Source organism: Phaenicophaeus curvirostris, chromosome 2 (genome assembly GCF_032191515.1).
Source record: "Phaenicophaeus curvirostris isolate KB17595 chromosome 2, BPBGC_Pcur_1.0, whole genome shotgun sequence".
Lineage (NCBI taxonomy): Eukaryota > Metazoa > Chordata > Aves > Cuculiformes > Cuculidae > Phaenicophaeus > Phaenicophaeus curvirostris.
Window position 1 is genome coordinate 84,863,814 of NC_091393.1, and position 13,152 is coordinate 84,876,965.

Sequence of the window (13,152 nt, forward strand, 5' to 3'; positions counted from 1 at the left end):
CACTTTGGGCCCATGCTACCCTTGCTGTACTACAGAGGAGCATAAGTGTGTTCATGCAGCTGAAGGCTGTCCTGTCACAAACACTGTACACATGTTTCAAAGCCGGCTGTAAGCACACCAAAGGTTTGCCACCCAAGCGGGACTGCTGCCGGTATGCAACATCCCTAGCAGACACATTTACACCAGCAAAAAAGATTATGTTGAATCATAGAATAGTTAGGGTTGGAAGGGACCTTAAAGATCATCTAGTTTCAACCCCCTGCCATGGGCAGGGACACCTCCCACTAGACCAGGCTGCCCAAGGCCCCATCCAAACTGGCCTTGAACACCTCCAGGGATGGGGCAGCCACGGCTTCCCTGGGCAACCTGTGCCAGGGCCTCACTGCCCTCACAGCGAAGAAATTCTTCCTTATGTCTAGTCTAAACCTGCCCCTTTCCAGTTTGTACCAGTTACCCCTTGTCCTATCAACCACAAGCCTTTGCGAACAGTCCCTCTCCAGCTTTCTTGTAAGCCCCTTTCAGGTACTGGAAGGTCACTATGAGATATCCTCTGAACCTTCTCTTCTCCAGGTTAAACAACCCCAATGCTCTCAGCCTGTCCTCGTATGCAGCTCCAGCCCTCTGATAATCTTTGTAGCCCTCCTCTGGACCCATTCCAACAGCTCCATATCCTTCTTATGTTGAGGATTCCAGAACTAGACATAGTACTCCAGATGAGGTCTCACAAGAGAGGAATAGAGGGGCAGAATCACTTTCCTCGACCTGCTGGCCATGCTTCTTTTGATGCAGCCCAGGGTACGGGTGGCCTTCTGGGCTGCAAGCTCTCCTTGCTGGCTCATGTTGAGCTTCTCATCAACCAGCACCCCCAAGTCCTTCTCTGTTGAGGTGACCTCCTAGGTACTGTCCATTCCAGTTTTCTAATGAAACACATTCAGTAAACAAAACCAGTTCCTTTCTGCCCAGGGTCCCAGATCCTGTCACCACTCCGAGACGTGACTTGCACAGCTACTGCATCTCTCTCCTCTTCCCCACTCCCCAATTTTTTTTTGATTCAAGTTGTCCAAGACTTCCTTATACGTTAAAATCATAGGTATGTCAAGTGCTTTAATGCTACCAAACATCTTCTTACATACTATATCATTTGCGGCATTTAAGTATTTGCTCATCATATAAACCAGATTTACCTAAGGATAACCTGCAAAATGACTCTCAGATCCTATATGTAGGTAAAAAGAGAATACTTTAACGTGCTTTAACAACTTAGCCCTCAAGTACCATGATTTATGTTTTCTAAAGCATCAAATAGATCCACATGTGCTGGGTTTGTGTATAACAATGTAACACCTGCCTATCCTTCTCATAACTCCATGAGATGCTGATGAAGCTTATCCTGTGGATGTGAGTCTAGAAGTTGGGGACAACTCAGTTGAAAAGATAACAAGGACTTTTACAGAACCACATCACACATGCTCACAAGTAGGTAAACTGTCTCAAATCCATTTTGTGAGTAGGAAAACCATAGCACGTGCGGGGTTTCTGATTTGCCCAGACATCAGCTGCTCCATTAAAAATCATTTCACGCTACGCAGTTCCTACGTGGGCCCTCAGCAGGGCCAAGCCCCATCTCCCGGGGACCCTGATCCATGCAAAACACCAGGAGAGCTGCCGGCCACCTGGCAGGGAGGAGGTGGGAGTCAAGGACACCCTGCAGTCCAGGCCCACAATGACACCTGCCGGCATAGGGCTACTGTACCAGGGAGGGGAACTTAAACAGGAACAGCCTCCCCTCAAACACCCATCCACACCCCCACTGCCCCACAAGACAACACTCAGCACTGAGTCTACAGATGCTGCTATAGGATAAAGCGGCAGCACTGCGGATATTTAAGTCCTTGGGAGACAATTCCATTGCCTTTACCACAAAAATAAAAATTAAAACCCAACCTGAATTTCCCATTCAGTTTCAGATGATCACTCTGTATCTTACTAACCTACAGCAGCCAGCAAATGTATATTGTCTTCTTTTTAATTTCTTAAGGATGTGATTCTCTCTTTTTCCTCAGATACCTTTCCAGAGCAAAATCAGTAAATACCTGTATTTATTTAACTTCTCCTAAAAGAAATATTTACACGCACTAGTAATTTGTATCATACTGACACCTGACATCCCACAGAAACTCACAGAACAGCATATTTATTTACACTGATCTTCCCATACAAAAATGTTCTTTTTATATCAAGAAACTTCAGCTTTCAAGTCTGGATCATAAGTTCAATGTTTCTCCGTTGACAGTTATACCTGTGCTAATTGGAATACACATGAAAGGAGATTCAATATAAAGCTACGGAAGGATTGCTGTTTTTCTTAAAATAGGTGGTAACATACAACCATTTTCCAGAAAACATTCAGGTTATTTCTTCTGACATACAGTTCTATCTGTTGCATCGTAATAAGAATTATTGCAAGCATTTGTAAAGCTTATCAGAAGATTGTAGTTTCACTCGATTGATACTCAACATATAACTAACTCACTATTTAGCAACTTACTCTGTGTCACATTAATTAAGAATAGAAACAAAAACTATCTGGGGATGTCAAAGAATTACACGCAGCAGTATAGAATAACAGAGTAAGACAAATTTAAAAGCACATGGATACAAAATATGTTTTCTTTAAAAATCACTTTTTTTTCCCTTTAGAGGGCTTTGCAAATAAGGCAGGATCAATCTGGTCTCTAGACAGACCTCTCACTGAAAAAAGCCTTGCTGCTCTTTCCTTTAAAGTGCCTCCGCATTTCAGTCCTAAAGACATCAGTTCCGTCTTCAGTTTATCCAAGCCCAGGGCTTCCATCTCAGCAGCAGAGTGGAATGCCAGTAGGTCTATCGGTTCCACCTCCTGCAAAGAGAAAAACTTCCCATCAGACTATTATGACTTTCCTCCTGATTGAGGGAGGAGGAACAAGTATAGACAGAATGCTTCATTTTACAGACAACCTTCTATTAGGATTATCTCAAACTGTTATTTATTTAATAAAGCTAAGCAATGTCTCAATATGTACTATGTTGGATATCATCATTTGTGGTACTTATGTTACCCATGCCAAGTAGTACTGTATCATATACAGGTAAACTGAAGTTAGCTAGCAGTCTAACTGTAAAACCTGTAAATCTTAGCAGAAGTAACACATCCATGAGCGGGGTGAATGCTCAGGTGAGCATGGTCCCCAGCATCCACCTGTCCCACCACAGTTCTCCTCATAGTGGCTCTGGCAGGGAGTTAAATGCTGGCTCTAATACCTCTAGACAAGCTCAGATGTGCTTAAGCTTGCAATACACGCAGCCTCTGAGACAGAAGCACCAGTCATTTTAAGTTATATAAGCACCATTGAACTTTCAAAATTATTCCACTAGAATTAAGCATTACACTTGCAATAGAGGAATGGTGAAAAAGTAAAATAAAAAAATTAAGTGGCAGTATTTAATCCTATTCCTCTGGAGACAAAATAGTTGACACTTCTTATCCCCCGGGAAGTTCAGTACTCCCAAGAATATGGAACACAAAACCAACAGGCTCCTGTCTCATCTAGCTGAGCAGCTTAACCTTGGCTTCCAAAGGCACAGCAAAGCTGACAGCCCTTTTTGCAGATGTAGAATACAAGCAATATGCCCCAAATAGGAAGGAGAATGAAATAGTTAATTCCAAAGCAGTTACACTGTAATTACAGAAACAGATATAAAAGCACTCTTTTTAAAGTAACATTAACAAAAGAGCAGGTTCTGATGTTTACATAATTTTGTCACAGGAAAATTAAATAAAATTTCATCCTCAAAGTAACAAAGCATATTTGCAGAATAACTGAGGGTGAAAGGAACCTCTATAGATTGCCTAGTCCAAGCTCAGGGTCTTGTTCACCAGAACATGGACAAAGACTGCATAACTCAAATGCTGGAATTTACTAACGCTGAACACTAACACCACATATTAACACTCAAAAATCTAAGCCCATTTTGTTCAATACTTCAAGCACATATTATTCTTATGGTATGTATCATGCTGGAGTTCTCAAAGGGACTTCAGAACACATAATACCAGCAACAGGAATGAGACCGCTCCATTATGGACTAAGCAAATACAAATAAAGCTAGCAGAATTAGAACCTTTGTAGTGCTAAGCATACAAAAAAGACTGGTTGCCTCACTGTCATCCTACTTTTCAAAAAAAAAAAAAAATCTATCAAGGACTATTACAAAAATATTTCCACCTGCAATAACAATCTGCCAGAGCATTGGTGCAGTTTCCCGTTCTAGGAATAGACAGTCTTGCAAATACTGAGCAAAAGGTAAACAGTGAAAAATGGTAAACATCCTGTATAAAAGTTGCCAGCTTTAACAGTACAGTAGATGACAAAGTTCTCATTTGTCAGATTACATCCTCTGTTTCTTTTTTCACTAAATTGTATTAAACTTTCACTTATCAGAATTCAGTCACTGGCAGTGGCAACTGATGGCAGACCTTCTACTCAAGCTGAAAAAGGCAGAAAATCCAAGCAACTCCCTAGCCCAAAGAAAGCACACATTTCGATTTACTGCTAGAATAAGCTGAGATTCATTACATCTAGAAAATTTTAATAATAATGAAGCACAGCTATTGGTATCTTTTACTGCCAGAAATCTTTTACTGTACCAGAAACAGTATGATCAGCAGGACTAGAGAAGTGATTGTGCCCCTGTACTCAACACTGGTGAGGCTGCACCGCAAATCCCATGTTCAGTTTTGGGACCCTCACTACAAGACACTGATGCGCTGGAGCACACCCAGAGGAGGACAACAAAGCTGGTGAAGGGGCTGGAGATCAAGTCTTGCGAGGAGTGGCTGAGGGAACTGGGGCTGAGGGGAGACCTTACCAATGTTCACAACTGCATGAAAGGAGGTTGCTGTGAGGTGGGTGTTGGTCTCTTCTCTCAAGCAACAGGCCACAGGACAAGATGGAATGGCCTCAAGCTGTGCCAGGGGAGATGCAGATTGGACATTAGTAAAAATTTCTTCACCAAAATGGTTATTGGGCACTGGCAGAGGCTGCCCAGGGATGTGGTTGAGGCACCATCCTTGGAGGTATTTAAAGGACGGGTGGATGAAGTGCTTCGAGACAGGATTTAGTAGTGGACAGGTACAGTTGGGCCTGATGATCCCAGAGGTCTTTTTCAACCTAGTTATTCTATGATTCTATGATTAGTTGGGCTTTCAGCAATTTGGTGGGAAAAGTTATATCCTCTGTTGGCTGGAATACTGATTCAAAGACTCTTCAGTTATCCTCCTGTCAGTCACCAGCGAAGAAGCCTCATGATCTGGCTGAGGGCTGTGGCTGCCAGCAGAGGTAATGGTACTGCAATAAACCATTTTACAAATCTGCTTCCACCACGCACACATCAGGTGATCTATCTTAAAATCATGCTTCCACCATCCTTTGAAGTTCAGATGAAGCCCATCACTTATATTAATTCTGTCTCTGGTGAAGGAGCTACTACTTTCAGACTTTCAACGGTCAATGAAGAACTGAAGTTCACAGCAGACTAAGAGCATTCTCTATGGACTAGGCTCAAGACTTTTTGTAACAGAAACTAAGAAAGACTGATCAGCTGATTGGCTCAGGGGACATCTGCCTGGAACAATTTCTAATTGAGACACTGACATCAATTATAAACATTAAGATTATATTACATTATAAATAAGATTAGTCAAGTTTGACAGTGTTTGGGAATGTCTCAAAAAGTACTGCAGAATGAAAGACTCTTATAAGGGTTTTATTTACCTTTTTCTCTCCCTCAAAAAAGAATTCTGGATCTAGAGTATATCTATTTATGTACAAGCAGAAAAAAAAACCAACCAAAAAAACCCAAGGGGAAACATGGATCTCAGGAAAGACAACACTAGACGGTCAAGGGCAACTGCATCTTAGTGGAAACTCTACACTATTAAAATCTTCATCTTATGAAGTTCTTCCTTGACCCACTCTACTTAGCATCTCTCAAGCTGAAGAAAAAGACACATCACATTTTGTACTGCTTGGTACTTACTGTGCTCTGTATCTGGCTTGTTTCCTGTGCCTTAGGAGAAATATTTTCTTGCTCCTCTTCTTTCACAACTTCAGCTACCTCATTCTTTTCTTGGGCGTCTTCCTTCAACGGCTTTGTTGTTTTATTTTCATCAGGAATTTCAGTTTGTCCACCTACGTGACTCTCTTCTTGCAGATCTCTTTCAGTACCTTCTGGCTGCTCCAGAGGTTTCTCAGTTGCACTAGTACCTGGACTGTTCCCTACCAAATCCACAGAGCTGCTTGAACATTCATTTGAATTTCCAGCATTTTCACTACATCTGCTGCCTGATGAAGAACTTCTGTCAGATGCATAAGGGGAGTCATCTTCACTGTCATCGTCACTATCCGAACTGTCACGATCATCCAATCCTTCCAATCCCAGCCTGGCACAATCAGTACATTATTAATGAATATTCATCTATTTTCATTTTTTAAAAAAATTATTGTTATTGTCACTTTTCTCTTTCCAAAACTCACTTCAAAGAGCTGCAGCAAACTACAACTCAAGCAGCTACCTGGGTAGTTAAGTAAATGGAAAAGCTGCTGATATTAAACAGGGTCCAATACCCCCTGAAAACAGGTATCTTTTTAAAGCATTCCCACTATAGAAAAGTGTCCTACCAATCGCTACCCCAAACACCACAGGAATCATTAAGGCTTCTTTTTCACATTACATTAAGTAAAAAATTACAGGGGGAAAAAAAATGACTTTTTTTTCTTTAAGTTTTTTGTGAATTTAATTCATTAATGAAATAAGGACGATGGGAAGAATATAACCATATTAGAAGGTGGGGGTACGGGGTGGGAAGGTTGCCTATTTTTGTAAAGTTTGTCTACTCCAGCTGAGATAGAATTATATGAATGCAGCAACATCTATTTTCAGTTGTTTGTTTTAATCGGTTCCATTTACTAATTCCTATTTAAGTCTACATGTCAGATAAGATGTTGCTTACTTGTACATACCTAACCTTTCATCCTGTTCAAGACTTAATACTTAAGTATAAAAACAAGGCATTGTGCTTACCAAAAACATTTTCTTTTTCGAGATTTTGTTCCATTCTTTCCAGATTCACCTGGACGCTTCCGACTATCGCCACTTTCTGGTGACACTATTTTGCTTGATGCAGCCTGTAATCCTTCACAACAAAACGAAAAGTTTGTTTTTCATCAGTACACAATTCATATACGTTGTAAATTGTACTTATTTTTTAATTTCAGATGTAATTTAAAAAACTAACTCAAAATAACCACTATTGATGAACATTTATGCTGACTCAAAGCTTCAAAATAAACTCAGTAACAGTAAAAGCTTTCCTACACAGCTTACTGAGGTACGGAGTCAATTCCTGAACTGAACTCTCAGGTTCGACATTCCACTGAATCTCAAGTTTCATTACCAAGCCACCAGCAAAGAAACAGTAACTTCAAAGAATAGTGAGTGAAACAAGTTATTTTGTAGTTGGAATCAATTACTATATTTCACATAAGGCCTCTTTATATTTTATAATTTCACTGAAAATTATTATGTAATTCTTACAGCTGAAATAGCAATACTACCTTCACAGAATTTTGCTTTTATAACACTGTAGCACAGCAAGATGAAGCATCATATATATCTGTGTTACGCTGTTCAATGCAATTTAAGAGAAGCACCAGCCAAGGAGGAAAAACTAAATCCAACAAATGTTACTAGAATTTAAGGTTTCACTCAATCAAAAGAGATACTGTCAGCAACTTATTTTCAATTTTGGAGTGAGGCTACAGGTACTGTCAAGTTGCTTTATTTTCTTGAGGAGACAAATGGGGTTACGCTGCAATACCTTTAAGAACTGAATCTTCTAGTCGCTCAGCCATTTCATGACACTGCTGCTGGTAGTCTGGATTTGTGAAAAAGTGCTTTGGCTCCGCAAGTTTCCGCTGCAGCCTTTCCAAGCGCCTTTGCTCTTTTTCTGCTTCCCGTTCTGCTTGCTGCTTTACCCATTCAGCCATCCTGCAGGTGACAGAACCATTGAAATGAAAGCACTTACAACATTTAACATAAAAACAGGTCGTTGCTTTGCAATTGTTGCTAGGATGGGAGACAACAGGACAAGACAACTAACAACATCCAGGGGAATTACTGAGGGAATATATAAAGATCCTGCTACAGAGAGGGGAGTAAAGTTTATTTCAGAAGCCAGAAACAGCAGTAAGGTCACATATCCCCAATATTATGGTCTTGCAACTCCACCGAAATTAATTTTGAGAATTCCAGATGAGAAAACCAAGACATGCAGAACAGTCTTTCAGAAGCAGGCTGCAGTACAATCACTACTACTTTGCAGTAATATGTCAGAAAAATCCTGTTGGCTTCCAGTCTATCTGTGCTTAAGATATCACTTTTGCCTTTTTAGTATTCAAAATAAAACGCCATTGCTACAACAGCCTACCATTTGACCTCTTTTGTTAAGAGTGAACTACACAGTTGGTTTATTTTCTAATTCTAGCTTCTAAAAAAATGCCTTACGCTTTTTCGTGATTGACATCTCTAAGTCTCCTTCCACTGAGATCTCGGCAAGCCTCTCTGTTTGTGGTCTTTTCAATCTGAGCACCAAGTGCTCGCAGCATAGATCCAAACCCTGAGGAAAAAAGTAATCAAGAATTAGCTGAACAGTAAAAAATGTAGACAAACTAGCACACAACAAAAGCATTAATTAGGAAAACTAATAGTAAATTGAACACTTTCTCTCAACAAAACTGAAATAAAGGGTAAGTCAAAAGTCGCAACATGCTGGAGCATTGTCATTAGGTGAAACATTGAAACATTAAGTGGAAAAAGGTATTCAGTGTTTACCAGTCATCTCGGTTTTATACTCCTCATATGACACCAGACAGACTTCAGATTTACAAGAACCTTTGCAGCACTTCCAACATGAAAGCCTATTTCTGGATCCCCCAGAAAAATTGTTTGAAACATTTTTTGTTTCAAGATAACATTTTGGGTCCTTTCTAATTTAGCCAGGATATACCTCCCCCTTAAAGCACCTTTAGCCCACACCAGACTTACGGCCCTTTCGAAAAGTCTAAGAAAAAAATTAGACTAACGTTTTTAGGAGACAGCCTTAGCTGCTTCACCAAGGTGATCTGGAGGCGCAATGTTATGCTGGAGAGCCCCTAAAGACAGATTTCTATATACCCCTCACCCACTCATAACCAAGACCACTAATTTTTCTCACTCAGGACCACCTTTATATTGTCTCCACACAGAGAGACACATTTTTTTAACTATCCCAAAGAAACACAATGTGGATTAATGATATATCATCCTTCAAGCAATCTGAAAGTGCCAAGCATCTTTTTTCCACAAGAAGCTGAACAGATCTACACTTTTCAGTGCCCCAAAAGTACCTTTAACGAATATTACTAACAGTAATCAATCCAGACAACCCAGTGTATCATAAGGCAGAAAAAGCATTGTGTTCAGCTAATAAAACCAACTGCTGCCTCTGTCAAAAATTTCTGTGGCTCATGAAACATGCTATTGAATTCGGCATTCTAAAGGTGGACCTAGCTGCTACGCTCCCACAAATCAACTGCAACGCCTTCACCAGTCACAACTGCTGAATTAAGTCTAATAATAAAATGCTCAGTTCTCTTCTAAGCCTGCACAACCTCCATTTCCCCTGAGATCATACAATAAGTCTCAACAGTTTTGATTTGTGGTTTTGTGTCTGTTTTTATCAGGCTTTTAAGTTACAAAGTCAAAACAAAAGGAGCATTTTAGAAAACAGACACAATAGTTACAGAACAATTTTAAACTGACCCCAATGGCACATCAGTAACACAGAGTGACTCACAGAATGTGATTCATCCCAGGATAATTGAAGCTGACAGTCAAAAGGTGAGAAGGAAGTATCGTATACTATGAACTTAATACCAGGTTCCCCCAAATTGTTGCATTTAAAGAAAACACTATACCTCATAACCTATAGCAACAATATTTATTTCCAGTTCTATCTAAAACTGAAGAAGGCAAAGTAAGCTGAGCTGCAGCCTGATGCAAGGCTGCACAATTATTCAGTATTTTAGCTCAACAGCTGGACAGTTCTGAGAACTGGATTCAAAAAGCAAGCCTACCAACTCCAATTACACTCAAATGCTCTGCTAAATTTGCTTCTTCACTCATCATGATGCATTTTAGGGAATGCCCATATTCTCAGTGGCTGTACTGGTTTACATGACAAATACATATCTTCAGTAACCTAGTTAAAATATTTTGTCGACAGAAGGAGTCTAGTTTAGATTGAATTCTTTAGTTCTTAGGCTACTGAGATCTTGCCACTTATATATTTTTTCAAACAAGGAAAGACAAAATCAATTAGGTCATATAGCATACTCAAATCACAGACCATTTGTACCTGGAATATTTGCCCAACACGACCATGAATGAAACTTAAGCACCTAAGAAGCCAGGTGCTTTTAAATACAATTTCAACTCTGAAGTTACTGTGATGCATGTTGAAGATTTCTACTAGCACAGCTAAGCTGACCAGAGAAGCAAAGAAAAGTTGTGCCACCAAAGCCATTAGCTGAACTGCAGCTTCCCCAGCCAATTCAGCTGTGCACATAGGTGTTGGTTTCAGGTCACAGACATTCCATCTCAATCATCCACATTACAAGAGATCTGGTAATACATTAGAACTGCTGTTAGCAGTAGAGACTATGGTATAACAAAAGCTTTTTAACCTAAGAATCTAATCAACAACAAGCATTTAGGCAACAAACCTCCTTTTCCACCACAAAGTCTTGGTTCCACACTATAAACAGCTCCATCCTGCAGTACGTCTTCATCACCAACCAGTCGCCCATTACATTTCACATACAAGCTTTCTTCAGGGATATTCTAAAACAGCAAAACCGTGTCATATAATGAAACATTCAGACAAACAAAATTGTGACAGGGCAGTGAGGCACTGGGACAAGTTGCTCAGGGAAGGCATAGCCACCCCCTCCCTGGAGGTGTTCAGGACCAGGTTGGATGGAGCATTGGGCAGCCTGGTCTGGTGGGAGGTGTCCGTGCCCATGGCAGGGGGGTTGGAACGGGATGGGCTTTGAGGTCCCTTCCAAGCAAAACCACTCTATGATTCTGTGATTAAGGAGTAAGGTTTCCTTTCTTCCTAGAGAAACAGAGGGGAAGCAAAAATCAGTCGATCTTAAAAGCGTAAACACTCTCTACGGTGCCTGTTTTCATTCCTGCTTACCAAAGAACTAAACACAGCCTAAAACAGCTTGTTAACATGAACGGAGGAAAGCTACGCTAAGAGAAGAATCAGAATCATAGAATCACCAGGTTGGAAGAGACCCACCGGATCATCGAGTCCAACCGTTCCCATCAAACACTAAACCATGCTCCTCGTCCACCCATCCCTTAAACACCTCCAGGGAAGGTGAATCAATCACCTCCCTGGGCAGCCTCTGCCAGTGCCCAATGACCCTTTCTGTGAAATATTTTTTCCTAATGTTCAGCCTAAACTCCCCCTGGTGGAGCTTGAGGCCATTCCCTCTTGTCCCGTCTCCTGTCACTTGGGAGAAGAGGCCAGCACCCTCCTCTCTACAACCTCCTTTCAGGTAATTGTAGAGAGTCAGTCTCCTCTTCTCCAGGCTAAACAACTCCAGCTCTCTCAGCCGCTCCTCATAAGACTTGTTCTCCAACCCCTCTACCAGCTTTGTTGCTCTTCTCTGGACTCGCTCCAGAGCCTCAACATCCTTCTTGCGGTGAGGGGCCCAGAACTGAACACGGGATTCAACGAGCGGTTCAAACAGTCTGTGTTAAAACCAAATCCCACATTTTGTGAATTATAAAGAATGTAAGATTGACAATTTTCATTAAAAAAAAATAAACATATATAAACATACATACATATATGTATATATACATATATCATAGAATCATAAAATAATCAGGTTGGAAGAGACCCACCGGATCATCGAGTCCAACCATTCCTATCAAACACTAAACCATGCCCCTTAGCACCTCGTCCACTCGTCCCTTAAACACCTCCAGGGAAGGTGACTCAACCACCTCCCTGGGCAGCCTGTTCCAGTGCCCAATGACCCTTTCTGTGAAGAATTTTTTTCCTAATGTCCAGCCTCAAACTCCCCTGGCGGAGCTCAGCGCCGTCTCACAGTAAGGCCTCCCGCTCGGCTCTAGGCCAGCACGCCAGGAAGGGGCGGGGAGAGCGGGGCCAAGGGGCGTGGCTGGGGCAGGGAAAGGGGGCGTGGTTTATCGTGGGCTTGGCCCGAACGGGTGGGGAATGGCGGGTGCGGGCCAGGCACGCGGCCGCAGAGCCGCTGGGGTCCCAGGGCCCTCACCCGCCCGCGCCTCCCGCCCCGAGGAGGAGACGCCGGGTCCCCGCTCCCCTCCCACTCACCAGTGCTCGCGCGTGGTGGCGGCGGAGGCCGCGCGCCGTCCCGACCCCGGGGGGCAGCGCCAAGGGCCGGGCCCGCGCCGCCAGCGGGTCCCGCACCAGCGGCGCCATCGCTGCCGGGCGGCCGCCGCGCCTGCGTCCTGCGCGTGCGCGGTGACGTAGCGCGGGGCGGGGCTGGCGCGAGGCCGGGGCCCGGTGGGGCGCCCGCTGGCGGCTCCACCCGGCGTGTGCGGGGCCCTCCCCGGTGTCCCCCGGGGGTGCGGGTGCTCGGGTTGGGTTGCTAATTACTGTTGGCTGTTTTTTGCCCTTAATTGGAAATCTAGAAGGCTTCCCGGACGGTGGTTTTATGGGTTTTTTTAAGTACTGGAGGCTCAAACGGAGCTCAAGGCAACCTGTATTTCTGATCTTTCAGAGCCAATCTCGTGTTCCTGTCCTTTTAAGAGCCCGATTTACCGTTTCTACACCGGCAACCCGTATTTTTTTATATTTAATCTTTGGAGTCAAGCTGCTGTTTCAGTCCATTTAGGGACTCCACTTATCATTTTATTTTTTAGGCGATGTGAGGATAAATGAGAATCGAGAATTTAGCAGTCAGTCTTCGGGATTGAAAACACTGGAGCGTGGCAGCCTTGCCTGGGAAGGAACATCTG

The 13,152-nt window shown here is 42.5% G+C and overlaps 1 protein-coding gene across 1 annotated transcript; it reads right to left on the reverse strand.

Annotated features, from left to right (window-relative positions):
• Positions 1-2,178: 2,178 nt before the first annotated feature.
• SDE2 (SDE2 telomere maintenance homolog) lies at positions 2,179-12,641 on the reverse strand. The gene is made up of 7 exons (XM_069852686.1): positions 12,506-12,641; positions 10,860-10,977; positions 8,602-8,713; positions 7,916-8,085; positions 7,120-7,231; positions 6,076-6,478; positions 2,179-2,896 (listed from the first exon to the last, which is right to left on the reverse strand). The coding sequence occupies exons 1-7, from the start codon at positions 12,611-12,613 to the stop codon at positions 2,681-2,683; spliced, it is 1,239 nt and encodes a 412-aa protein (XP_069708787.1). The 5' UTR covers positions 12,614-12,641; the 3' UTR covers positions 2,179-2,680.
• Between the last annotated feature and the right edge of the window lie 511 nt (positions 12,642-13,152).

Bases quoted from the DNA above. Each gene is read 5' to 3' on its own strand.
- SDE2 (XM_069852686.1), bottom strand. From the start codon at position 12,613: ATGGCGCCGCTGGTGCGGGACCCGCTGGCGGCGCGGGCCCGGCCCTTG. The intron at 8,086-8,601 runs GTAAGGCATTTT...TGTCACCTGCAG, and splicing joins GATGTCAATCACGAAAAAGC to GATGGCTGAATGGGTAAAGC. The intron at 6,479-7,119 runs GTAAGCACAATG...TGATTGTGCCAG, and splicing joins CGAAAAAGAAAATGTTTTTG to GCTGGGATTGGAAGGATTGG.